This window comes from Dromiciops gliroides, chromosome 1 (assembly GCF_019393635.1).
Source record: "Dromiciops gliroides isolate mDroGli1 chromosome 1, mDroGli1.pri, whole genome shotgun sequence".
In the NCBI taxonomy this organism is placed as follows: domain Eukaryota; kingdom Metazoa; phylum Chordata; class Mammalia; order Microbiotheria; family Microbiotheriidae; genus Dromiciops; species Dromiciops gliroides.
Window position 1 is genome coordinate 583,070,923 of NC_057861.1, and position 25,332 is coordinate 583,096,254.

The window sequence follows — 25,332 nt, forward strand, 5'->3', positions numbered from 1 at the left end:
CCAATTGCCTCACCAAAAAACCAAAAAAAAACAAAAGAGAAAGGAAGGAGCTAATTAATGAGTACAAGATGTTAGCAAGCATACAGGTATTTATAAATGTTTGATGGATTCAACTCAATAACTGAAATAACAAGGTCCCTGAGCACATGGGAAGGAAAGGATTTTAGAGAAGTGGGCTAGTGTTGACTGGAAAATGGGGACACTTCTTCCTTCAACATCACAAAACAAATGGATAGTAGAGAAAACTTTGAGTAACTCCGCTGTAGCAGAACAAAAGAGGAAAAGGGACTCCTACCAGTTAAAAATCTTGGATCGTGGATTGTCATGGTAGGTCATGAGAAAGCCTATGGTTTGTAGGGGCAGGAATTGAAATGAGTGACCAGTGACTCACTGGACAAGTATAGAAAAGGGCTTTTTATTAATCTTTTATTGGTTATTAGATAATATGTTCCTTAGCAGCTCAATAAAAGAGCAGGAAATAAGAGGTAAAACTTTTCAAATCAAAAGGTTTTGGATAGTTTTTGTTGTTTCATTTGTTCCTTTCATTTCTACCCATAATTCAAAGTTGTTTGCATGCTGTTACCAATATTAGTGATTAAATTCAAGTATTTTAATTAACAAAAACATTAAATATAATAACCCCAACTTTCAAATACAAACTTATCTAGTGGAATTTATATACAAACACTAAATTATTCCCCCTAGAATAGCTAGGTGGTGCAGCGCATAGAATGCCAGGCCTGGAGTCAGGAAGACCCATCCTTCCTGAGTTCAAATCTGGTGTCAGACTAGCTTTGTGACCCTGGACAAGTTGCTTAACCCTGTTTGTATCAGTTTCCTAATCTGTAAAATGAGCTGAAGAAGGAAATGGCAAGCCACCCCAATATCTTTAAGAAGAAAACCCCAAATGGGGTCAAGAAGAGATGGATTCAACTGAAAAAATGACTGAACTACAAAATTATTCCCTATGAGAATCTCTCTCTTACAAGTTTCTATTCAAAAGCTGTTGAGTGGTATACAGAAATAGTTTTGGCATCAAAAGCACTTGGGTTTGAACCCTGGCTCTGCTCTGCTTTAAACTTATCTTGTCCTCTAAAATGAGATCAATACTTAGTACCTATGTAAAGCACTCCTTAAAATCCTGGTGTAAAGATCAGCAATATTTAGTCTCTCTTCCCCTAACAAGTTTAACATGATAGGAAATTAAGGACCCAAGACAACAAATGACTTAGTCAAGGTGACATAGCTAGGTAGTAGGAATACTGTAATTAAAGCAAAAGTTTCAACTCCTAGACCAGTGATCTTTCTACACTACACTCCAATGTTATTCCCTTTCTTCCAGTTAAAAACAAGCTATACATACAACTCACATTACCCATAGACTACATAATAAAAATCAAGCATCTATCCTTTCCCAAGGTTAATGGGAAGAAAAATAGCATCAAAAAATTTTAGGAAATACTAAAAAATACAAAAACAAAAAACCCTTCAAACATGAGCTTATATGTAATGTTATTTATGTTTTTAATAGTATTCCCTTATCTTCAGTACCCATTGTGATCACATTAGTCCTCCTTGCAACAGTTAGTACCTGTATGGGATGCATTTTAAAATTTTGCAATTAATGAATTTAAGTTAACTTTTACGAACTTCAAAATTGGACGACATAACTAAAAATGGTAGCAGATGAACATTGGTGGCAGTTGAAATTTCATTCGTAGACTGCTCATTTTTTTCAGGTGTAGAATTAAGAAAACAGGCAAAAGAACGTGATTTCATACAAAGCAGTTCTGTTGGACAAGCCCTTAGAAGAACAAGAAGTTTTAATGTGACAAGTTCAGAGAGAGATTAAAGTGGAGGCTTCATTGAACAGAGGCAGAAGAAAATTTCACTTTTATAAGAAGCATTTGGAACAATCTGAACTGCAAATAAAAATACAGGGAGACTAAAAAGGGGATGGTACAGTAGTCCAAACAGATTTTATTTAAATTGTCCACATATCACTATATCATCCAATGGTAATGTGCTTAAAATAATGCCATAACTGAAAACAAAGGGATTAATGTAGTAAAATAAGCAACATCCTGCCTAGGACCTAAATACTATACTTTTTAAATGCTTCAAGTATTCCAGATTAGGGGATAACCATTATCTTCATTGTAAAAAATAGCAAAGATGGATACACTGCCTTGCCCCTTCTTAAGATTTCCTGATGAAAGAGCTATGATCCCTCAAAAAAGGACACCATGTGCTTAGGAAAAAAATACAATAATCAGAAGGACAAAGGTCTTAGTCACAGTAGTATACCCACCCTGCAATATTAACACCTATATGTGGTTTGATGTCAAAGGACAATGCAGATCATTTCTTTATAGTTAATGAAGACAAAACCATTTGTTAGGCTGGCTCTGGACCCTATTTAACTTAGATCAGAAATCTTAGCTATTTGAAAATTATCCAATTATTTAGCTTTTATAGCTATTACAACTCAATAAAATTCAACTCCTCCATCTAAATTGAAATTCTAAGCATCAAAAAGCCTAAAAAGCCCAAGTGAGTTTCTTCTGTGCCATAAATACATGTTTGGATTCTGCTCATGCAAAATTTGGAGTAACACCTTTTACCTAAAGTTCTAGTTGTAGAGATTACAAAAAAGAGCTGATTGTTAAGAGAAAAGAAAAAGAAAAGATCTAAGAAACTGCTTTGCTGCCATTTATAGGTTTAACCACTGTATATACTTCAGTTTTTCTTTTGCACAGAATAAAGGGAAATTACTATATGGTCTCTATAGTAAAAATCTTGAAGTTTCATAGATTATAGCATAACCTGGTGGAAAAGTACATATTGAGGTACATATTAGGTTTACTGATTAAATCACTGACATTTCCCAATGGAATGGTATAGAAAAAACTGCACACTGTAATGACTTATTAATATTGTTAAGTATTTCCAACTTCCTGGAGTGCTGTTTTTTGCTTTGCAAGCTTCAGTCAGATAAGCCAGTCAAAAGCCTTGCATGTGGTATGCAAGCACAGCCAAAACACACAAATTTGTTATTTCTTGATACAACAGAACTTAGAAGAGCCATTCTAATAAAACTGCTTAGTAGGTGCTTCTAAGCCCAATAAAGAGTACAAAAATCAACAAATTAAGAATGTACAGAAGCATGGACATTTGCACTCATGATATGGTACAATGAAGGTGATTATAAACAAAGAGACAAATCCTTCAAAAGGGAAGATGACAATTTTTTATTGTTATTACAAAGGCAATTTTTTACTTGTCATATGAATAGCCGCAAGAGCAGACTAAGCGTAATCCTCACACAGGCATCATGTTAGGCACAGTAGGTAGCTATAAATCATATGGAAAAAAGAATTTTAACTGTGGATCCCCAAAATTCCCACTTAAAGAGATTATTCCTTGACTTTGCTTTTAAAATACTGTAACCAGTCCCTTTATCCTCCCCACTTAAAAATAAATTCAAAGCCATAGAAGATCTTGAAAGAGTTCTGTTTGTTTTTTTAAATAGGAACTAAACAAAAGAAACAAGTCTACTAGAAACAAAGCGGGAGTAGACATTTGGCAATTCATTACCAATGAATATCTGATAATACACTATGTGTTTAAGTTTTCAGTACTCATCCATAAAAATAAAGGCTGTCTGTGACCCACAGCCAATCTTGTTTTTACCAAATACATCATACATATGGAAAAAATAATTCTCTAACAACTAAATTCTCATAATTCCTATTTAATGAGCGTATGGATAACAGGGAGGAAATTTGATTACCCAAGGAATTCACAACCTATAATTCCAACACAAATGTATTCCCTTTCATGGGTAGCAGAAAAGGAGGTAGTGAGAACCTATGGCTAGCAGTATTTGAAACAAAACGGCTTTTTCATCTACCAGTGACTAAGCTAACAATAGTTTAGTTTAGAAAATTAAAGCTAAATATGGGTAAAGGGAAAATATTCCTATTCCACATCTGCTCTCTCCAAACCTGATAATTCAATGTTAAGCTTTAGCAAGCACACGTGGCCATTGCTGGATGACCAGAAAAAACAGGTGGCACTCCTATGGGTCTCTCAGTCTGGCATCTTCAGCTTAATGAAAGAAACGATTCTATTATCCTTACAGGGCATCATCAGAAAGGCTTTAATCCCATTTTGTTTTTTCAATTCCTACATGCATCAGCAACTTATTTAGCATACTGATATTTCAAGGAAGTATAGGATTAGAGGTGCATGAAAAGTGTATTCATATAGGGAAGACTCAGTGAGTTCTATGATACTGAAAAGTAACACAATATCTTAGAACTAAAATCCATCCATATTTGGCCAACTTGAATGCTAATAGTAAACAGATTCAAATTGAAACTACTCTGAAAATCTGTTGAAAATAACTTTGGATTAACAGTTACTATTGACTTAAATGTATAAGGAGTACAAAATGCAACTCTCACATTCCTGAATTGCTTAGAACTGAATAGACTAATGTGTTACTGCCTTAGCGTGACTTCTGTAAGAAAATCATTATCACTATTTATCAGATATCAACTGCTAGGTTTCACTTAAAAATTAGCAGAGGAAACTCTAAGCCAAGATTTCTAGAGTAGAAAAAAAAATACCACCCCTGATTGACCACTATCTACCTTACATATGTCTGTGAGAGGATTAATGACAATTTGCACTGGTATTGTCTGCCCATGCTGAATATAACATTAGCCAATGTGATCAGAACTATAGTGTTGTAACCAGAGCTATTAAAAAATCAGTTTTAAAAGTTGCCAGATACTAAAGAGACTGACAACTGCATTTAAAACCATGATCACCTAATGGCCCTAACAAAAGCAGTAGAGTCATCATCCAAGTAGCCGTGTTCAATGGGAAGACTTTTGCCACTGAGAAAAGTTGCTGGAGTGTTCTTTTGTGAAGTAGTCATCAAAAATCTTGTATGAAGTGATGGCAGCCAAAAAACCAGTGCTCCAGTAGATCACCAGTGGAAGAGCTAATTCCTCAAAAGTTCATTCAGGATGTTAGGGTTACCATAGTTTCTCATTTGGTTTCAATTATGACCCCAAATATCTGGAAGTACTCCACTTGAGTGGCTATTGCCATTAACAGATCACTTAATATGGTCTTTAATGTCCCATATGAGCAGTTCTCATAGCATTATAGCATTTACCAGTAGACAAATATGAATTAGTTTTATGTTACAGTGAACAACCTGGGCTCTCTAAAAAACATTTATGATATTCTTGCATTTAATCATCATATACATTATCAAGACTTTCAGTTCAAGATAAAGGAAACATACATGGGCTTGAGATCACTATACCATCTATTATTTGATAATGTCTATTTCATGGCAATATACTCAGTCCAACTCTTTCAAGTTGAAATTTACATAACATTTCCATTCTTATGGCTGGATAAGTCCTTTTTTCAAATTAAAATAAGTATGCCATTTTTTTGTTTCTCCACTGAAATAAATAAATATGGTGGCAATTATTTAGAAAATCTCATTACATTGATGAACTTATAACTAGCAATTGCACTATATTCCAAAAACTAAACAAATGCAATCTTTTCCTTTGCATTCTTCACCCAAATTCAGTGCATTGATTAAAAAATTATGCAAAATAATCTAGCATGAAAAGTTGATGAAGCATATTATTTAACATAAAAAGATGCAATCTCTGAGGAACTTTCAAGGAAAATCATTTATCTAATACTTCTATATTCAAGACATAAAAAAAGAAATGTTTAGGTTATATCCTAAACACATAGGCAACTGCCCTACTGCTTTGCCGCTTGACTATTAATACATGAGTAAATTGCAGAAGACTTGAGAATGACAGCTCAGCATTTAGAGAAGGCTTAAAAGGCAATCAAATCACTTCAAAATCTTAAGTCCCCCATACAAAATATCAGCTAGACTCAAAGGGGACTGGCTTTAAAATTTACCACCTCTAAGTTGGAATGTATTCATATGAAACACATCCCAGTCAATAATCCAGGCTTAATTTCTGCAGAAAAATTAATTTAATGTCTGTTACTCAAATGTGAAAATTCTACTAAAAACTTTTTAAAAGTTGATTTTAAATATAACTGTTAACTATAAGCATATCCTCCAAGGTTAATGTCATTCTCTTTAACAATCTTGGCAACAAGCAGTTATTGAAAGTGTAAACATTTTGAGAGCAAACATCTGGTTAAAAAATTTATTCAATCAAAAATGGAAAATAATCTTTGGATAGAATTTCACTGATTCTTTAACTTTTAGACTCTGAAATCCAAGAAAAGCTTGTGTTTTGCTCTTGTTCAGTTATCAGTACAAAAGAGCTTATAAATTTCATTTAAAGCTCTCAGATTTCCCAGAAATAAAAGCCCAGAGATTTGCAGACATAATAAAATTTATTTAAATTTCATGCATTATGGTAGCTACAAGTGTAATCATATGAAATTGAAGGACAATAATTTTGCTCTGTCCATACAATGTAGCCTTATAAGTTAGATGAATGGGAGTTCCACAGTTACAAAGAAACAGAAAGGGTTAAAATGTTTTAAGTTTTAAATTTTGTGAATGGAAATCCAGTCACTGACTGTTGCTTCCCCCCCCTCCCATTTCTGAGGGATGTTACAGGGAGGGGACTCTCCATTATTTAAGTACACAATTACAGAGTATCTTATGTTGGGGAAAGTAACATTCTAAAGAAGTCAACTCTTCAATAAATGGCAACACTAAAAATTAAATTAAGGGACTTCTAGTAATACTTTGAAATTTTTCTTTCCCATTTCTCATTCACCTTAAATTTGTTTTTAAGTCATAGATATGGTAAATTGCTAACTTTCAACCTAAAAAGAACTACAATGCTGACATGTGGCTCAATCAAAAAATTAATGTTTTAGATTCAAGAAAACTCAGCTTTCATGTTCAAATTGCTTATCACAAATTTAAACTGTGCTTGATTCTACTTATCTCACTCCAAATATCAGTATGTGCAAATTCTTATGATCATAAATATATTTGGTAGTTTTCTTAATTCATATTTAGCTTTAAACAGTAAGGATTATCCAGCCTTCAAAGTTACCAATACAGAGAGTGAACTGAGTAACTTGTAAGAACTGGCATTTTTCACTGATGCAATTTTCAAACTCAATGTAGCTTCTATAAATATTAATAGAGGTACCTCATGCCAGATCTTGCAAGTTTTCTTTTCTGTGAATTCCACTGATTTGATTGGTTACTAGATTTTTACATTGGGGAAGAATTTCATGATGCTTAATCTATAAAACCACAGAATGCTGTTTGTCATTTCAAAACGACTTAATGTGTTTAAGAAATCAAGTAAACAAACCTAAATATTAATTTTGGCAGAAAATAAAACTGACATAGAGCTAATAAAGCAGTGTCATATCTGAACAAATGTATTTTAGTTTTATGAATGCACTAACCACCGAAAGGGACAAAACTACTTTTTTTCCTTTCATAACAACCTTGAACGTTGTTTGTAAATGCCTCATTTAAAACAGTGGGTAGGTGGGGTAGTTTAGAAAAGTCCAAGTAATAAAATGTATTCAATTACTTGGATAGTTAAAAAGCTAATGCAACAGTGTTACATCCAGATAAAAAACATTATTCAAAAGCAATTCAAATACCGAAAAGGGTTTCAAATTGAATATTTTATTAACATGGTAGTTGTCTTTGTAACATGTGCACACACACTCGCACACTCTGAATGATCTGCCTGGAAAAAAGATGTCTAAATATGCCTAAGGGGAAAATTAAAAATAAAAAATTCCTTTAGGTTTTCATTATTGTAGGCAATTATGTCCACATCACTTACAAAGCTATTGCCGAATCTGTCCAAGGAAGCAGAATTTGGGAGGAGAAAAAAAACTTTGGGGGAAATTCAACAGTGGCATAGCAGAGCTCTCAATATGAGAAAGCTGACATAATGTGGACTTTTGCTGTGAAATTTGTCTTTGCAAAATATGGGGAGAAGTTTATCAATGGGCAGAAAATAAGAGAAGGCGGTGTGAAGTAGGCTTTTGCAGAGTCAATTTTCCTCACAGTATTGTGCAGGGTCATCAAGAAAAATGCTTAGTCCTTCTCTGGAACCAGTTTCAGAACTTTTCCAATTGCAATGGTCTTCCCTAAAAGACAACAACAACAACGACAAAATAAAAATAAAAAACCACCTTTTCATTAACAGTCTAGACAAACTACAAAATCATTCTGACCTCCTGAGGTCACATTTTTATACATAAATCAACTTAAAAATAAAAATAAATAAATTTAAGTCCAAAGGACTAACTCCTTATTCGGCAACATTTTACTAGTGATGGTATGGCCTATGTTTTGGTAAGCAACTTGTCAATGTCAGAATTTATAGTGGAAAAATTATTCAAAAGGCTTACTGACTTTAAGATGTCAGCTACCAAGAGAATTTCCAAATGGAAAGTTTCAGATAACATATATAAGTGGTTAAACACAAAGGGTAGACACAGGAGGTGTAATCTCTATCACTAGAACTTTATAATGTGAAATAAGCATATCAGAAACAGTTATTATTGATGTATATAACACAGAGGGAACATACATACATCTATAAATGGGGATTACCATCCCTTTTTTCTGGGAATTTGGTGAAATATCTAAACTAAAAAACAAAAAACATATTACAACAACCAATACGAACCTCTACATGAAAATGCTACTGAATCAAGTGAAGCCTAAAAGTATATAACACAATCTAACCTTTTTGATCTTCATTTATGTCTGCTTATCCTGACCACAACCAAGTGACAAGGAGAATGTTTTAACATTATAATGCATTTCTTTCTCCCTACTCCAGCAGCCACTGCCTTACTTTAGGGCAGAACCTCATCACCTCTCACCCAGCCTTAACTGCTTTCTCTGCTTCTCAATCTTTTTCCTCTACTCTATGCCATCCTCCCAACCTGCCAATATGATTTTCCTTAGGAGTAGGTCTGGTGATCCTTACCCAACTCCAGTTCCTATAAAACAGAAACATATTCCTATTTTGTTTGTGAAGCCCTCACAACCTGGTCTCAACCTACCTTTCCAGGCTCATTGTACAGTACTATCCTGCTGTTTCTCACACATCTATGTCTCCTACCTGTTCTTTCTCCCTCTTCTTTTTTTAAAACTCAGCTAGAGCTCCATATCCCAACATGAAGCTTCCACTGAATCCCCTAGTTCTACTGGCCTTTTCCTCAGACTGCCTTGTCTTTCTTTATTCTAGATGCACTTATTTAACAACAGAATGTAAGCTCCCTGGAGGCTGAGACGGTTCCACACCTACCTTTCTATCCCTAGTACCTGGAATATTATCTGGCATGCACCAAGTGCTCATGGGTAAACTGATTAATGTCACTAAGATTATTTTTACAAAGAATTGTAAAGTAAGAGTAGTAAAGAGAAACTGAACTATGTCCCTGTGTAACAAATGCTCTAAGAAAGAGGGTATGGGGTTTTAAAATTAAAGTATATTTTGTCTTTAAGTTTTAAGCAAAACCTGCCCATCAAACATATATAAATATCTAGGTTGCTCACAAAGTTTCAAAACCACCCATTTCAGAACCAAAGATCATCAACAAGATGAAATACATTTAGTCAGATGATGAAAAGAGTTAATTAACATATAATGTGATATTCAAAACTTTGGTTAATTTAAAAAATATATTTCTTATAGTCACAAAAGGCAAGCTGAAGGTATTGCTCAAGCGAGTTTAAAATGTTTGCAGATAAAAATAAAATTTTGCATATATTTATAACAGTATATAAAAATGTTTTCAAAATTTGGTACTATGGAATCATATAATTACATAATCATATAAGATTTCAATTCTAAGCAATCCAATTAAGATATCATTAATGCATACTTTAATCAATAATTTATGAAGGAGTGATATATTCTAATCCAAATCATCTGGCACTAATTAGCTAAGACTTCAAACAAATCACTTTATCCTTTTCTTACCAATAAAAGAGGATAGATTTGAATAGATGATTTCAAAGGTCCCTTCCAACTCTAATAGTCTATGATTTTAAGTTCTCTCTGAACCCACAGTGATGCAGAATTCTAATGAATTTTATTACAGCATAAGCATCTCAAAAGACCACTGAGTTATAAAAAACATTATTTTTTAGTCCTCTTACCCTCATCTCTTAAGGTAAAACGACCCATCTGAGGGAAATCTTTGAAGGTCTCAAGGCAGATGGTTCCTGCTGTCCTTAAACGGGCAATGCATACTTGATCTTGTTTGACAAAACGTGGTCGTGTCTTACTTTTTTCTCCTGATTTTTTGTCTACCAAGCAGATTAAGGCCTATCCAAAACACAAGTCCAGAAGCTTTACATCAAACCAGATAAATGAATGTTTTATATTAAATAGAGAAAAAATAAATTGGATTAGTGCCCACTAATTCCCCCTCCCCCCACTCCTGAGTCTTCTGCCTTCACTTCAAAACTTAACAATCCCTGCAAGGATTTCAACATAAAAAACAACTCCAAACAGCATCCAAAAAATGCCGCAACAGACTATGCAGGAATTATAACATCAAAGATTTGAACAGCTCTGATTTTCAACTAGGTACCACCTTTTCATAATGAGTGGCTGACAATGAAAATTATGTTTTATTTTATTAAAAACTCACTGTTATCTCGACTTCTTCAATACAGGTATGAATGTGCAGCACCGCATTATAACCTGGGCAGATGATGGATTTGTGCTCAATAATCACTATCTGAAAAGCAACACAAAGTTCATTACTACTTCTCTATGCTTGAAGACACTACAGAGACAGCAAGGTTCAGTCTTGCATATAAAAAACTGGCACTAATTAACCAACCATTAATAGCACAATGGCTCTAAATTTCTAGTCATTCAGCATAAATGGTTTCCTTCAATTAGTCATTTTAAAATTTACTGATGGTATATGTAGAGCATGGAAAGTTTTAAAGAAGGGCAGAAGATGGCATACTGATGATTTTCCTGATACAAATGGAATAGGGTCAAGCATTTATAGCATTAAAATTACTTGAAGAGTAAGTCAAAGGAAAATGAGCTAAAAGCTAAAGAGTAGGTTTCAATAGTTTATAATGCTGCCTGGCTTACCAATTTACTTACTATTTGACTGAAATGAATTAAACCCTGTGAGCCTCAGTTTCCTTCTTTATAGAATGAGGATACAACCCTTCTCCCCTGCCTAAAAGGACTACTTAAATAGCACTTTCTAAAAGTCAAAAGCAAAGTTTATTTAAATTTCAGTGCTCTTTGAGAAATGGCCCTGTACAAGTTATATGTAGAATAAAAGAAACTGAGACATTATGCTTTAGCCCATTTTGAACAGAGGTATTTGTGTGCTAAGTGTCATTATTTTAAGGATTTGGTTAATTGGTATCAGTGATAACTTTGTAAAGTTTCTCCTCCACACACATCGGCACCAACATTGCAAATGCAAATAAAATATTACATATAACAGTGAGAAACAAAGTACTTTATCATCAGATTTAATGTTCAGTGATATGTACACTTGCATTTACCTGGGCATCAAATGTGCGTCCAGAATGACAAAGATTATTAGGATCACAAAGTATGAATCCTGGAAGAATTTCTTCTTCTTCAATTCCCTTCAGTCTAATCTTGAGGTTTTCACCTGGGGCTACAGAATCAGTTTCTACATCATCAGAAAGGATTCCAAGAACTTCCACGTTGTGCTTAAAGAAATGAAGATTGGATTATTTTTGATATTTGAAAAACTTTTTCATTACATCTTAATTTATAAAATTACATATGAATACTTGCTTAAGTCTTATAGCTATGTTTTTTACTTACTGATTAAGCAATGAAAAGTATCTGCTGTATTGAAAAGAATATTCCATTCAAAGTCAATGATGGAAATAAAACAAATATAACTGCCAGTTAAAATATAAAGCTCACATCTTTACATGTTAATCAAAGTACCTGGCATAAAATAACAACAGATGCTTGTTGCCTTATTGATTCTGTTCAAAGGAGAAATCAAGGTACATTTACTCTTCTATTATGAAGCCCCCTAACTTACTTATTTATTAGATCTTCATATCATGAATAGGTGGCAACACAATGGGAATTAGTCATTTGATTCTTTTAAGGTCCAACATCCTTTAATCTTATGGCACATTTCCCAATAATCTAAAAGTCTGCATTTTTTGAAAACTATTCAGATATTTAAATTTAAAAGCAGATCAGATGAAAAAAGAGTCAGTAGTGTTGAAGCTAAAATGTTACCCATATAATAATGAATAACTAGAAAGGGACCTTTTTGAAATTTGGAATCAGTATTTTCTATACCAAAACCTTTCTAAAGGCAATTTTTACCCACTCCCACCCACCAAGATTCTACATAGAAAATAGGCAAGGACATTTATTTCTTGTAAATATTCATTCTTCACTGTATGAATTTAAAGACAGGACTATACTTTTAACTAAACTGTCTACCTTAAGGGAGTAAAGGGGTCGACACTAACAACCCCACCACACAGAAGTGTAACAAGAAATCTTTACTTACTATTTTATGCTCAACTAATCCAGCACCACCCCCACACACAAATGTCCTTTAATGGTTAAGACCAATGGAGCTAATCTAAAGGTGATGTGAATCTTTATCTCGAGATTCCTTTGTCAAATGTGGGTTTGAGTCAAACAACTTCTTCAAGTATATGAAGGGTTATTATACTGAGGATGGTGACCAGCTGTTCTCCATCTCCACTGAGGACAGAACAAGAGGAAATGGGCTTAAGCTGCAGCATGAAGGATTTAAATTAAATATAAGGAAGAATTTCCAGAAAGAGGATTATTAAACATTGGAATGGGTTCCTGAGTGAGATGGTACCATTTCCATTCTCGGGTTTCTAATTCTCTTATGTCTGGGTAATGTGAGGTGTGCCTACTCTGGCTCAAGCCCAGGAAAAAGACTCATTGAACTTTCAAGGTTTCCTCAAGACATATGATTCTAAGGTACATGTTAATCCTCATTAAATTATGGACTAACACTATAATAAGCCTTTTTTACACATCCATCTCAGAAACGAGCATGATTTTTCTGATAAAAGTATCCTTTGCCGTGAACTTCAATATAACAGGGAGTTACTACCTAGCTCTTTAGATATTCTAATTCAAAAGCAAATTATTTATTTTCTCATATTTATATAGTATCTGATAGCTTTGTTATTTTGACACACACTAATAATTTCTATTTCTGGACAGTAAGACTACATGATTTTTTGGTGAAAAAGGGAGAAAGTGAGTTACAGTTTGGGGGTAGGGTAAATGGAATACTAGAATAGAGCCAATTTTGAACTTACAAAAGGTTTTAGGCCATTCATTGAAAGCTTAGAGATGAAAAAACTAGTATTTTTATTGGTTTTTAGATGTTAAAAGGGCACCTTTAATTATTAGTGTAGTTTCTAACTTGCTAGGTCACTAGGCTCCATTAAGGGCTTATTGGGACTAACTTGCTTTGAGGTTTCTCTGTGGAAATACAAGTAATTATTCTTATCAGGCAGATCTGTCTCCAACAACAGCTCACCTGTTAAACTGGCCCATCAGGAAATAGTTAATTGTCTAACACTACTAGTACACAGGTACTACTAAAGTATCAATTCAGCTCAGAAAATTTGAGTGGTTATTTTGTCTGATTCCATACATTCAAGATAATAACAATGCAGAGATCATTAATTGAAATAATTTATAGGTAGAAAGATGGTATTTTGGGCTGGCAGTAATATGTAAGAATAAGATTTTTTTAAACTCATGGGTTAGGTGCCACTAATTCAAACACTGCCTAGAAAGCACATTATTTAAGCTATAATGTAACCATCAATTCCTAGGGTTTGCCATGTTTTAATGAAATATTGATAATATCAATTTTTTTGAATTATTAGAGGCCTCCTTTAGGGTCATGGCAGATCTCTTAAATCCAAGGAACAAGAACCTATTAGAATCAACTAACAACACAGTTTATATGACAGAGTTGCAGACACTGTACCATATCTTAACTATATATAGCAAAAGCTACATTTACCAAGGTTAAGATCCTGATCAAAATTATAGAAGAGTCCTACTGTGCTTTTAAATTGAATGACACACCTGGCCACGGTCCCATCACCCTCCACCCCTGCCAATTTCACCTATTTATTTTTCTCTTCCCAAAGACTGTGATGGAACACAGATGAAAGGTGAATTTTTTTTTGTAGTCACTAGATCTTGATATATTCATGTTCCAAATCTTTACTGATATTTTCAAGAAAAAAAGTTAATTGGAATACAGCATTACAACTCACTTAGAAAAAAACTTTTCATGCTTACCTTGTTTGGCATCATCACAAGCTGCTGTCCTTTACAAATAGAGCCTGATTCCAGCTTTCCCAGGACCACAGTGCCCATATCCTTTAGAAAAAATTTTTTTAAAAATTAGCTATACAGCTTAATTTGTTGGTTACATTTTCATCCTTATTGAAACCTTGTAAACAATACTTGGGAAAAAGTAATTATTCAGACTAATTATTATGGAATAATCACGAGGGCTGATTAAAGAAGGAAACATTACCCCAAGGACCCAAATAAAGGATCTTAAATTTGAAATAAGTAGCCTATTTTCAAAAATTATTATTTGTATGACTATAGTAAATTCTTTGAGAAAGATACTGAACGTCCAGGATTTAAAGAATCAAAATGACTCACAAGTTAAAAAGAGAGTACAATCTATTGTTTACATTTCTTTACACTACTTTGTTAGCAGAAATGACTCTGAACTAAGACACCCGATCTAACCCAGGTCTTTCTGGATACCTTGTATTTATCCACAATTGGCAGCCTGATTGGTCCATCAACTGATCTGTTGAAGTTTGGCAAATTATCCAGATATGGAATAAATGGTAACCCACTGAAAAGATATAACAAAAATCAACAATGCTAGTTTTTGCCCAATAAGACATGTCAGCAAAGTTGTATAAATCAAGGAATGATCTGGTACTGGTAAACAATGCAAAAAGATAAGCATAACTGTTATAACAATATTTTCTATTTATTCCAAATAGCCTTTCCCCTTAACAACATTTATTATTATTTTCCACAGACAGGTTCCTAGGATAGGAACACATAACATTTTACAGTGTACCTGGTGTTTTACACCTCAGCCTCATCATAATCTTGTGAAACAAGCAGCACAAGGTCCATTTTATAAATGAAGAAACAGGTCAGTGCCCCACAACTAATAAATTAGTTTAAAAACATGTCTTCTGATTTCGAAGTCACTGCTCCCTCCACTACAGTTTAGTATTAGTTATAGGAAACACCTCAACTTTAAATGTTACTTTTGTTTGTGTCATGTAAACTAGTGAGGAAATATTTCTGAAGCAAGCATTTGATAGACACCTATAAAATTAAGACTAACCCAGATCTCAATTGCAAAATTACGAATCTACAGAATAATCATTTTCCTTAAAACATGATAGTTATGTTCCTTATCACTGTAAATATATTTCACACCCTCTTAACTCATTAAACAAGAACACTGTATAGTCATAATTTTCCTCAATCTTAAAGATACTTACATATACCAAGGACAGAAATCTGATTGCTCTTTAAGGTTTGCACCAGTCAATCCTGAGCAGGGCATGAAGTGTATATCCTTTTTGGGATTGAAGCCAACTTTTTTCAAAAATGGCACCAACTTTTCTTTACATTCTTCATATCTACAAATATTTATTAAAAATTAGCCAATTGTGAAAAAGATAATTATATAACATTTCAACATTAAGAATTTTTTTAAAAAGACCCAAATAGTCCCCAGTGGCTTATGAACAAACAGCTTTAAAGTTTTTGAAAGCTTGGTATATGCAAGCTATCAATTGCCATATGAAAAACAAAATACTAAAAATCACAAATAACAAAGTACAAAATAAAACCACTCAAAATTCCACCTCAGTACAATCAGATCAGGACAAAAGTGACAAGACAAAATTGCTAAATGCTAGAGGGACTGTGGGAAGACAAGTGCATCAATCTATTGCTATTAGAGCTGTGAATTCAACTAGCTATTTCAAAAAACAATTTGTAATCATATTTTTTTAAAAGTCCCTAAGCTTTATATAAACTGAACTAAACTACACATTGCTGTGACCCAGGAATGCTACTATGACCCCTAGGAGGTCAAAGATGGAAGAAAAGTACCATAAATACAAAAAATATTTACAGCGGAATTTTTGGAAAAGAAATAAAGGAAAAGCGGGTTCCATCTACTGAAAGATAGAACAAACTGTGTTAAAGCAATGTATTGGAACATAGTGAAAAACAAGAAATGGCAAATATTGGGAAGACTTGTATAAACGTATGCAGTGAGCTGCACCAGAAAAACAACTTACATGAACACTGTAAGACTTCAGGTCTCATCAATGTCATGTTCCATTGTGCTCTACAAGAACATAGGGATGAGCCATGCTTCCGAAAATTGCAGATATGGTACAGAATGAGCCATAAGGTTTTAGACAGTTTCTGTGTCAATCTTTTTTGGGGGTTTGTTTTTGTTTTTTGTGTTGTTCGGTTTTAATCTTTTTTTTCACTTTACTTATTTGTTACAAAGGAAAATGGTTTCTCAGGGAAAGGGCCTGAGATAACAGAAGTTATCTGGAAGGTGTCAATATTTTTTAGAGAACTTTAATAAAACATTTTTGAGAAAACCGAAATTGTCTGCATAAATTGCGAATAAACAGCAAGGTATCAAAAAATGAATATAAGTTTTATTCACCTTTCATTGCTCCAATTTACTGTTGGATCATCCATCTTATTAATAAGCACTATTAAATGTTTTACACCTGCTGTTTTTGCCAACATGGCATGTTCTCTCGTCTGCCCTCCTTTTTCAAATCCAGTTTCAAACTCTCCTTTCCGGGCAGAGATTACCTATTCCAAGAAAACAACCCGTAAGTTTTTCAATGTACACATTTCCAATTTTAAAATGTACATACTTCAGTTATACTAGAATCTACCATAAGATACTAGAACAGAAATAAGGAAGACTATCCCTTTGAGTATTACCTACCAACACCCTAGTATAGGTAGGTCCTCAATACCACCTGCCTGGACTTTTGTAATACCTTTCTATTTCTTGCCAGTTCCATTTTTTCTTCTTTTTCAATCCACCCATCACATTCATGACTGAATAATCTTGCTCAATGAATGGTTCCTTAATTCATTTACTGAAAAATCTTCAATGCCTATTGAATGAAATGCCACATCTTTTGTGAGGTTTTTGTTTGTTTGTTTTTTGCCAAGGGCAATGAGGGTTAAGTGACTTGCCCAGGGTCACACAGCTAGTACGTGTCAAGGGTCTGAGACTAGATTTGAACTCAGACTGGCCTGGATCCAGGGTCAGTGCTTTATCCACTGTGCCACCTAGCTGCCACATTCTGTGAGACACTCTTAGGCCTGAACTATTCTAGTGGTTCTACTCTGTTTTCCTAGCTTTATCTTACAGATTAAAGATACAGAAAAGGTTTGGTTCCCTGATTCACTTTGTGCTTTTGCTATTTCTTAATGCCTGGACCATATGCAACCCCAATTCAGCTATCAACTTGCTATTCATCTTTTTAAAGTCCAATTCAAATATCATCTCTTCCATGAAATCTATCCTAACACTCAACCCTACCTGCCCCCAAGCCTCAACATGATCAACGTTCCTCTTTAAACCTCACAAAGCACTTCTGCAACTAATGAATTCACATATAGTTAATTCCACTTGTCTTATCCCTCTACTAGCCATTAACCTCCCTGAAGGAGAGAATCCATCTAACACTTAGCACATTAATATTTGTTGTTGTTACCAAACAACATTCAGATACCTGTTATACCTCAGAAAATTTTACCTACAGAAGCAGAGAAAAAGTAGCTTCCATGGAAATTGCTTTTATTAGCCCTTGTGCTTAATTTTGTTCAAAGAATATACTTTTAGGGAGTGGTGTTTGGTGTCTACTATATAAGAAATAGGATGTGCACTCACATGTGTGCATGCACACACACATGCAGTCATGCACAAATCTGCTCAAAACCTTGAAAAAAAAATTAAGTCATTTTTCTAAATAAAAGTATATTTCTTCCAGCACCCCCAAAAGTATAGTGATTATTGACTCATTTATAAAGCAACAGACACCATATTGGAGAGTCTTAACTACTTTAACTACTTAACCATTTCAACAAAATGATCCATATAATGAAAAATTTTCCAAACCTTTCTTCCCATGTCTTATTCATGTTTCACTTGACTGAGGGCCAGGGTAGGGGATCACACAGGGGTAAGACAGACACACACATATATACACATACATACACACAAAATCTCTACTGGGTATTTCCCCAAAACAATAACACTACCGCTGATTTTTTAAAAATTTCATAAGTACACTATAATGTAGGCATGTTTATTAAGCATTTCCTATGTACAAAGCACTGTACTAGGTGGCAGATGGAAGCTGCCCTACAGAACATATGGAGATGTACAAAACCCTGAAGTATAAAATCATTTCTCAGAGGTTCTGATCGAGCAATTCATAAAACTGAGCTATAAGCAGGGAAGGAAAGATCTATCACAAACGTGTCCCAGAAGTTAACTCCAGTCACAAAATCACAATCATCAGATTCCTGGGAAAGAAATGACGGAGTATAGAGCTGGTAACTATGAACTATACACACTTGCCAATTTATTCAAAATTAACTCTAATCTCTGGAATTCAAACTAAGCTTCAGTAACAGAACAAAAGTTGATTGATATATTTTCTTACCAGTACAGCCAGATCAGCTTGAGAAGCACCACCAATCATGTTTGGGACAAAACTCTTGTGCCCAGGGGCGTCTAGGATGGTGAAGTGCTTCTTTTCTGTCTCAAAGTAGGCACGGCCCACTTCTACAGTTTTACCTTTGTCTCTTTCTTCCTGATTGGTATCTAAGGCCCATGACAAGTACCTGTAAGAGTACAATTTTAGAGATACATTATTTTTAAAACTGCATATTATGTAAGATTTTCTGCATATCAAGCATTAAAAAAAAATACATGCAAATACATGCTTGGGAGTAATTTAGTAATCTGCTGATAAGAATTGATATTCCCTACTTGGAATAACACAAATCCCACCCCACCCAATTCCCTCTTTAAAAAAGACAGTTTTGGGGGGCGGCTAGGTGGCACAGTGGATAAAGCACAGGCCCTGGATTCAGGAGTTCTTGAGTTCAAATCCGGCCTTAGACACTTGACATTTACTAGCTGTGTGACCGTGGGCAAGTCACTTACCGCCCCCCCCCAACAAAAAAGACAGGGTGTTGTTGGGTTTTTTTTTTTGGGGGGGGGTTGAGGGGCAATGAGGGTTAAGTGACTTGCCCAGGGTCACACAGCTAGTAAATGTCAAGTGTCTGAGGTCAGATTTGAACTTAGGTCCTCCTGAATACAGGGCTGGTGCTTTATCCACTGAGCCACCTAGCTGCCCAAAAAAGACAGTTGTTGACCCTGAGGATTATAATGTCTGGCGGTTTTCTTAGCAAAGATATTAGAGTGGTCTGCCATTTCCTTCCCCAGTGGATTAAGGCAAAGGTTAAGGGACATGCCCAGGTTCATACTATTGTTTGTTGTTATTTTGTCCTCTCTCAGTCATGACCCCACTTAGGGTTTTCTTGGCCAAGACACTGGTATGGTTTGCCATTTACTTCTCTAGCTCATTTTATAGATGAAGAATTGAAGCAAACAGAGTTAAGTGACTTGACTTGCCCAGGGTCACATGGCTAATAAGTGTCTGAAACCAGATTTGAACTCGGGTTTTCCTGACTCCAGACCCAGCACTCTATTCTAATGCATCACCTAGTGGCTTCCTAAGGACATTATTTTATTTTAAAGTCCCTGGTCTAATCTGAATGAGAAAAATACCAGTTTTTCTTTAACTATCAATTCCAAAATAGCACACAAAATCTTTCCACATCTTTCTTGCCAAAGGCCTGACCAGTTGCTTAAGGGAGTAGGGCTTGTTCAACACAGGAAGGATTCTTCTTGAAAGTGATAATGTTAAGTTATTGATAAATTCAATTAATGTAAGTATCTCAAATAGATCTTTAACCAAGCAGATAGGAGAATCCTTGGAGAACCAGATTTAAAGGGTTTGAATAATTTTAGGAAAATGATTCTCTAAGGTACAGCTACTACTACTATTCTGCTGGATGCATCCAAACCATTATTTGAACTAAGCTGTTACTGTGTTTGATCTTACTATGGAATTTTTTGGATTGGTTATCTAATTTTATCTATTTGCTTATATAGACTGTTAAGAACAGAATGGCTTACATCAGAGATTAAAAAAAAAAAATTTGCAGCTACTTTGCCAAATACACAACACAGAAGAAAATTAAGAGGCAGTACAACAGAACAGAAAGAACACTGAGAGGCAATAAAAAAATGAATATGAAGAATTCAATGAAATATGTTTAAGACTTTTATAAAATGATGCAGAGGGAGGCAACTAGGTAGCACAGTAGATAAATCACCTGGAGCCCTGGAGTCAGGAGGACCTGAGTTCAAATCCAGCCTCAGACACTTGATACTTACTAGCTGTGTGACCCTGGGCAAGTCACTTAACCCTCACTGCCCCGCCAAAAAAAAAAAAAACAAAAACCCCAAAACAAACCAAAAAACCCCCACGCCAACCCCCACCCCATCAAAAGAACAACATATACATTGACTATAACCATGTGGATGAAGAAAACATTAAATAGCAGTATTTTTTAAATGGTAAATTTATAAAATCATATGGTTCAGTTCTGATATTATCTTTTACTACTTTTGCTTAACTTTTTTGAAGAGTTTGCTTGGCTTGCAATTTGATTTTTTATGGTAAACTACTCTGTCATAACAAGATTGATAAAAAGTATCTGGAATCCAGTAACCCAGTTTTTTCCTGATCACTATCTCCATGATTTTGAACAACCAAGTCAATACTTAACCTCTGAAGTGGTTAGATTATATTAAGTTTCCATGAAGCTCTAAAAGCTATATGATTCTTCTAGTAGATATTAATGTATTATGAGTGTTTTAAGAGTATGAATGAATCTTTGAATTAAAACTTTACCCATCCAAAATTCATTGAAAGAAACATCCACAAATAAGTAGTGAATTCAAAGTAAAATTCATCTGTCTACATACTGTCAATCCTCAATTCCCTTCATAAGAAAGGGGAATCAAATATTAAAAATTGCTCTTAAGGGGCAGCTAGGTGGTGCAGTGGATAGAGCACTGGTCCTGGATTCAGGAGGACTGGAGTTCAAATCCGGCCTCAGACACTTGACACTTACTAGCTGTGTGACCCATGGCAAGTCACTTAACCCCAACTGCCTCACCCCCCTCCCCCAAAAAAGCTCTTAATGTGACCTGAACAAAGTCAATCAAATGATTTCAAAACTCATCACTTCCAAGTCACTTTAACTAACCAAAGTATGTAAGAAAAATATATGAAAATTAAAATATCAGATATCAATCCCATGGGAGTAAAAATCTCGAAGTATGTGTTCAGAAGTTATAGCCATATTTTAAAAAGTACAAAAAATGTATGACTGCTTGGGGCTATGTCTGTATAATTAAGATAATAATACTCAACATAGACAAAAACAATCATCTGATAATTTCTGGGAGAAAATCAAGGCTATTCACAAAGACATACATGACTCCTGCTTTAAAATGTTTATTAGTATGTTTGAATGATAAACAATGACAAAATTTCTTTTTATTTCGATTAGGAATTTAAATCATTCTTCATTGTCATGCCACTTTAATTCATGCTGAAGGAATACAAAATTCCATTTTCCTTTCAGTACTTGATGTACCGTCGAGTTTGCATTAGTTGTCTCCCCTCCATAAATGGTTCAGAGGATAATATAAATTGCATTTTTTTTGCATCACCTCCCTACCACCTTTTTCTATACAACTGGGAAGGATGAAGGAAAACCTGAACAAAAGTAGTCTAGTTTTTTAGCACAAAAACCAAAGTTTATGCCTCTCAAAGATTCTAGAATTCATTAATATAGATATACTAAGACTTTTCCCCCAAATAACTCCGAATTTGAGAACTATTCCAACAAAGAAAAGTGCTTAATAACACACAATTAGTCACTATAGTCCCAACATCTAGATAAAATTGAGCAAAATTATAGCAGTTTTTGTTTTACTGTAATAAAATTTTCCATACCAAGTTTCTCTGTTTTTTTCTTTAGCTTCTCGTTCATATTTTTCAAGTGTTCTTTTGTCAACCATTCCAGTCAAATACCTGAAAAATATAAACACACATATATGTGCATATATTAAAACTTTTAAAGCAGTCACAAAATAAAAGTCTAATTATTTTAAAGGTTTGGTGCCATGTTAAAGGGGGGAAATCCAACTATGTTCTTGATACTTAATAGGTAAAGGAAAGAAAGCATTTCCCTATCCAATACTTTTAGACTGTTTTTAAAATCCCCAAGTGAACTATATTCAAGTTGATTAAAGTAACATCTCTAGTGAATGAATAAAAAATTATGAATTCTGAAAGTTGTTTTTTTAGGTATCCATAGCAACACTATGGGACTTTTCAGCAAATAAGCTAGTGTTTGAATTAAGAAATTCAAAAATTTGTAGAAGACTAAAGATCCAACTGTGGTAAATAGTGATTTGGAGATGACTGAAAATGGATAAGAACTTTCCCTGATGGGAATATTGTTTTAAAGTTGTGTTTCTTAAGTAGCTGGGACTAATTTGCTTAGTTTGTATGATTTCACCCTTGAACTTTGATAACACTAAAGAGATTTATTAAAAAATATATTATCAAGGGGGCAGCTAGGTGGTGCAGTAGATAAAGCACTAGCCCTGGATTCAGGAGGACTTGAGTTCAAACCCAGCCTCAAACACTTGGCAGTTACTAGCTGTGTGACCCTGGGTAAGTCATTTAACCCTCATTGTCTGGCAAAAAAACAAAACCAAAACAACAAAAAACATTATCAACTTACATTATTTGTCCTCCAATAGTTGATTTACCAGCATCTAACAAAAGAAATATAGACTATTAAAAAGTTAAATAAAAGTAGACACAGACTATCATAAAAAAAAACCACAATTGTATTTGGAAACAATGTAGAAACTATGCATTGGTGATTATAAGGACAACGCACTTTTAATCACCATTATCAGCTTTACACTTTCTTTCCAAATAATCTCTACCAAGAACATTGAGTACTAAGCTTTAATACTCTCTCCTTTTCTATTTCTTGCTGCATTTGAATCTGGACACTCTCAAATATACCCATGTCTTGAGTATCTAACATACAGGATGGTAGCCAAACCAAAAGTAGAAAACCAAAATTAAAAACCACAGAAGAAAAAAAAAAGAATTATTTGTTCCCTAGAAATTGATGCTTTGGTCATGGTATATGTTTAAGGTCCAATAATCTTCTTACCCTAGGAGATATTGTGCAAGGGGAAGGAGAATTGGGCAAATTGCTCCCTGAGTTCCTGTTAACAGAGAACAAGTGCACCATGAACTGTAATTTCTCACCAATGGGATCTGTAAAAGCTACATGAAAAATAAGTGATGGGTTATCACTGGGAAAGTAACTTACTCTTCCTTACACTCATTCACACTTCCAGTTCCCCATCCAGACAACAAATAGCAGCAATAGAGAATATTTGAATAAATAAATGTCTTTGGAGAGATAAACAGACCCAAAGAATCAGAAAACAGTCCAGTTAATTTTGTTTCATACAAAGTCAGTACATACTTAATTACTATATTAAGTAGGTTTTATCCAAAACCAAAGCAAAAAAAGGTTTTGGCTACTAATATACAAATAAGTTAGACTATGCAGTCTGTCAATGATGGAAACGCCACAGTGAACTGAACAATACTTTCATGTAAGTATAATATAACAAGCCTCCAGCCTCCATCCATTCACAGCTTACCTACATGCCCAATGAATACTACATTCACATGTTCTTTCTTAGGTGCTCCTGGTGGTGCTACCACAGACTTAGGTTTCGGTATCTCTTCCTCCTCTTCCATCATCATTAATGGGACGCTCTCCTCTGAAGGCCCTCCATCTCCCAAAGAGCCACCCCCCGGCTCTGCTTCACTAGGTTCTTCTTTGTGCTCCCATGATTCTTCTGGGGACATTTCTGTCTCTCCATTTTCTACTGAAGAAAGACAAATATCTTATTTTTGAACTCACTTTTACAATGAACAGATGCTTTTTATGAAGATATTCATTGGAAAACAATTTCATTTCTCAATGTCCTCCTACATACATAAAAGCAGGAAAATCTCCACTTATTTCTGAAGCTGATAATAGGTTTAAAACCATTGGCTACTGACATCAGAAAGTTCTCAGAAATGAGATTTCAATTTTTACTAAGGAGTATTTTCATAAAGGAAAAATAGCAAAACTGAAGATGAATTTTAAAACTCCTTAATGGAGACACCAGATATTCCAATATGTCAAAATGTACTGAAAATAATAGTAACTTAATGGGAAAAACAATTAAAAAGTAGGAATTCAAGAAGAAATTTATTGGACATTTTTAAAACTGTCATTTAAATCTGATCTAAGGGGCAGCTAGGTGGCGCAGTGGATAAAGCACCGGCCCTGGATTCAGGAAGACCTGAATTCAAATCCAGCCTCAGATACTTGGCACTTACTAGCTGTTGACCCTGGGCAAGTCACTTAACCACAATTGCCTCCCCCCTCAAAATCTAATCTAAACTTCCATTAATCAACTTGGAAATAATAGAAAACACTAATGAAACACTGAGTAAAATGGAAGTTTTGGCCAAAAGTAAACTGAACAAGTACAAATACATTTAAGCTTATTTAACAACATTCCAATTAGTCCTATTACATTTGTGATCATTACATTTACTACAGTAATATTCATGTCTAATGAAAATCTTTCCAAAAGTAACTGAAAAGCATAATATACATTCTACATATTCACTTAACAGCAAAGACTCAATTAAGCCAGTGCTCAATTTAGCCATTATAATATAACACTTACATTTGCACCTTAAATCTTGAGATTGAAAGTTTCATATTACTGTATTAATATGGTCAGAAAGTGTCTTACCAACAGGTTCTGAAACTTCCATGCTAACAGCTGAATTTGAACCTAAACAAGAAATTGAGATATAATGCATGTTTACAAAAAAATACCTATCCGTCCGACCCCAAAACAAACAACTTCTGATGAAGAGAGTATATA

At 34.4% G+C, this 25,332-nt stretch overlaps 1 protein-coding gene across 2 annotated transcripts in view; it reads right to left on the reverse strand.

Moving 5' to 3' along the window:
• Positions 1–3,227: 3,227 nt before the first annotated feature.
• Positions 3,228–25,332, reverse strand: part of GSPT1 (G1 to S phase transition 1) — a 47,552-nt gene continuing 25,447 nt past the window's right edge. The window contains exons 3-15 of one of the 2 annotated variants that reach the window (XM_043981309.1): positions 25,198–25,239; positions 24,040–24,267; positions 23,091–23,124; positions 22,295–22,372; positions 18,857–19,037; positions 16,828–16,982; positions 15,635–15,775; positions 14,871–14,964; positions 14,388–14,468; positions 11,582–11,755; positions 10,693–10,782; positions 10,196–10,364; positions 3,228–8,166 (exon numbers count right to left, since the gene is read on the reverse strand). In XM_043981309.1, coding sequence (XP_043837244.1) covers positions 8,114–8,166; positions 10,196–10,364; positions 10,693–10,782; positions 11,582–11,755; positions 14,388–14,468; positions 14,871–14,964; positions 15,635–15,775; positions 16,828–16,982; positions 18,857–19,037; positions 22,295–22,372; positions 23,091–23,124; positions 24,040–24,267; positions 25,198–25,239 — 1,520 coding nt within the window. In that variant the 3' untranslated portion in view covers positions 3,228–8,113. Of the gene's footprint in view, positions 8,167–10,195; positions 10,365–10,692; positions 10,783–11,581; positions 11,756–14,387; positions 14,469–14,870; positions 14,965–15,634; positions 15,776–16,827; positions 16,983–18,856; positions 19,038–22,294; positions 22,373–23,090; positions 23,125–24,039; positions 24,271–25,197; positions 25,240–25,332 lie in introns of both variants that reach the window. The other variant, XM_043981305.1, reaches the window with a different exon arrangement.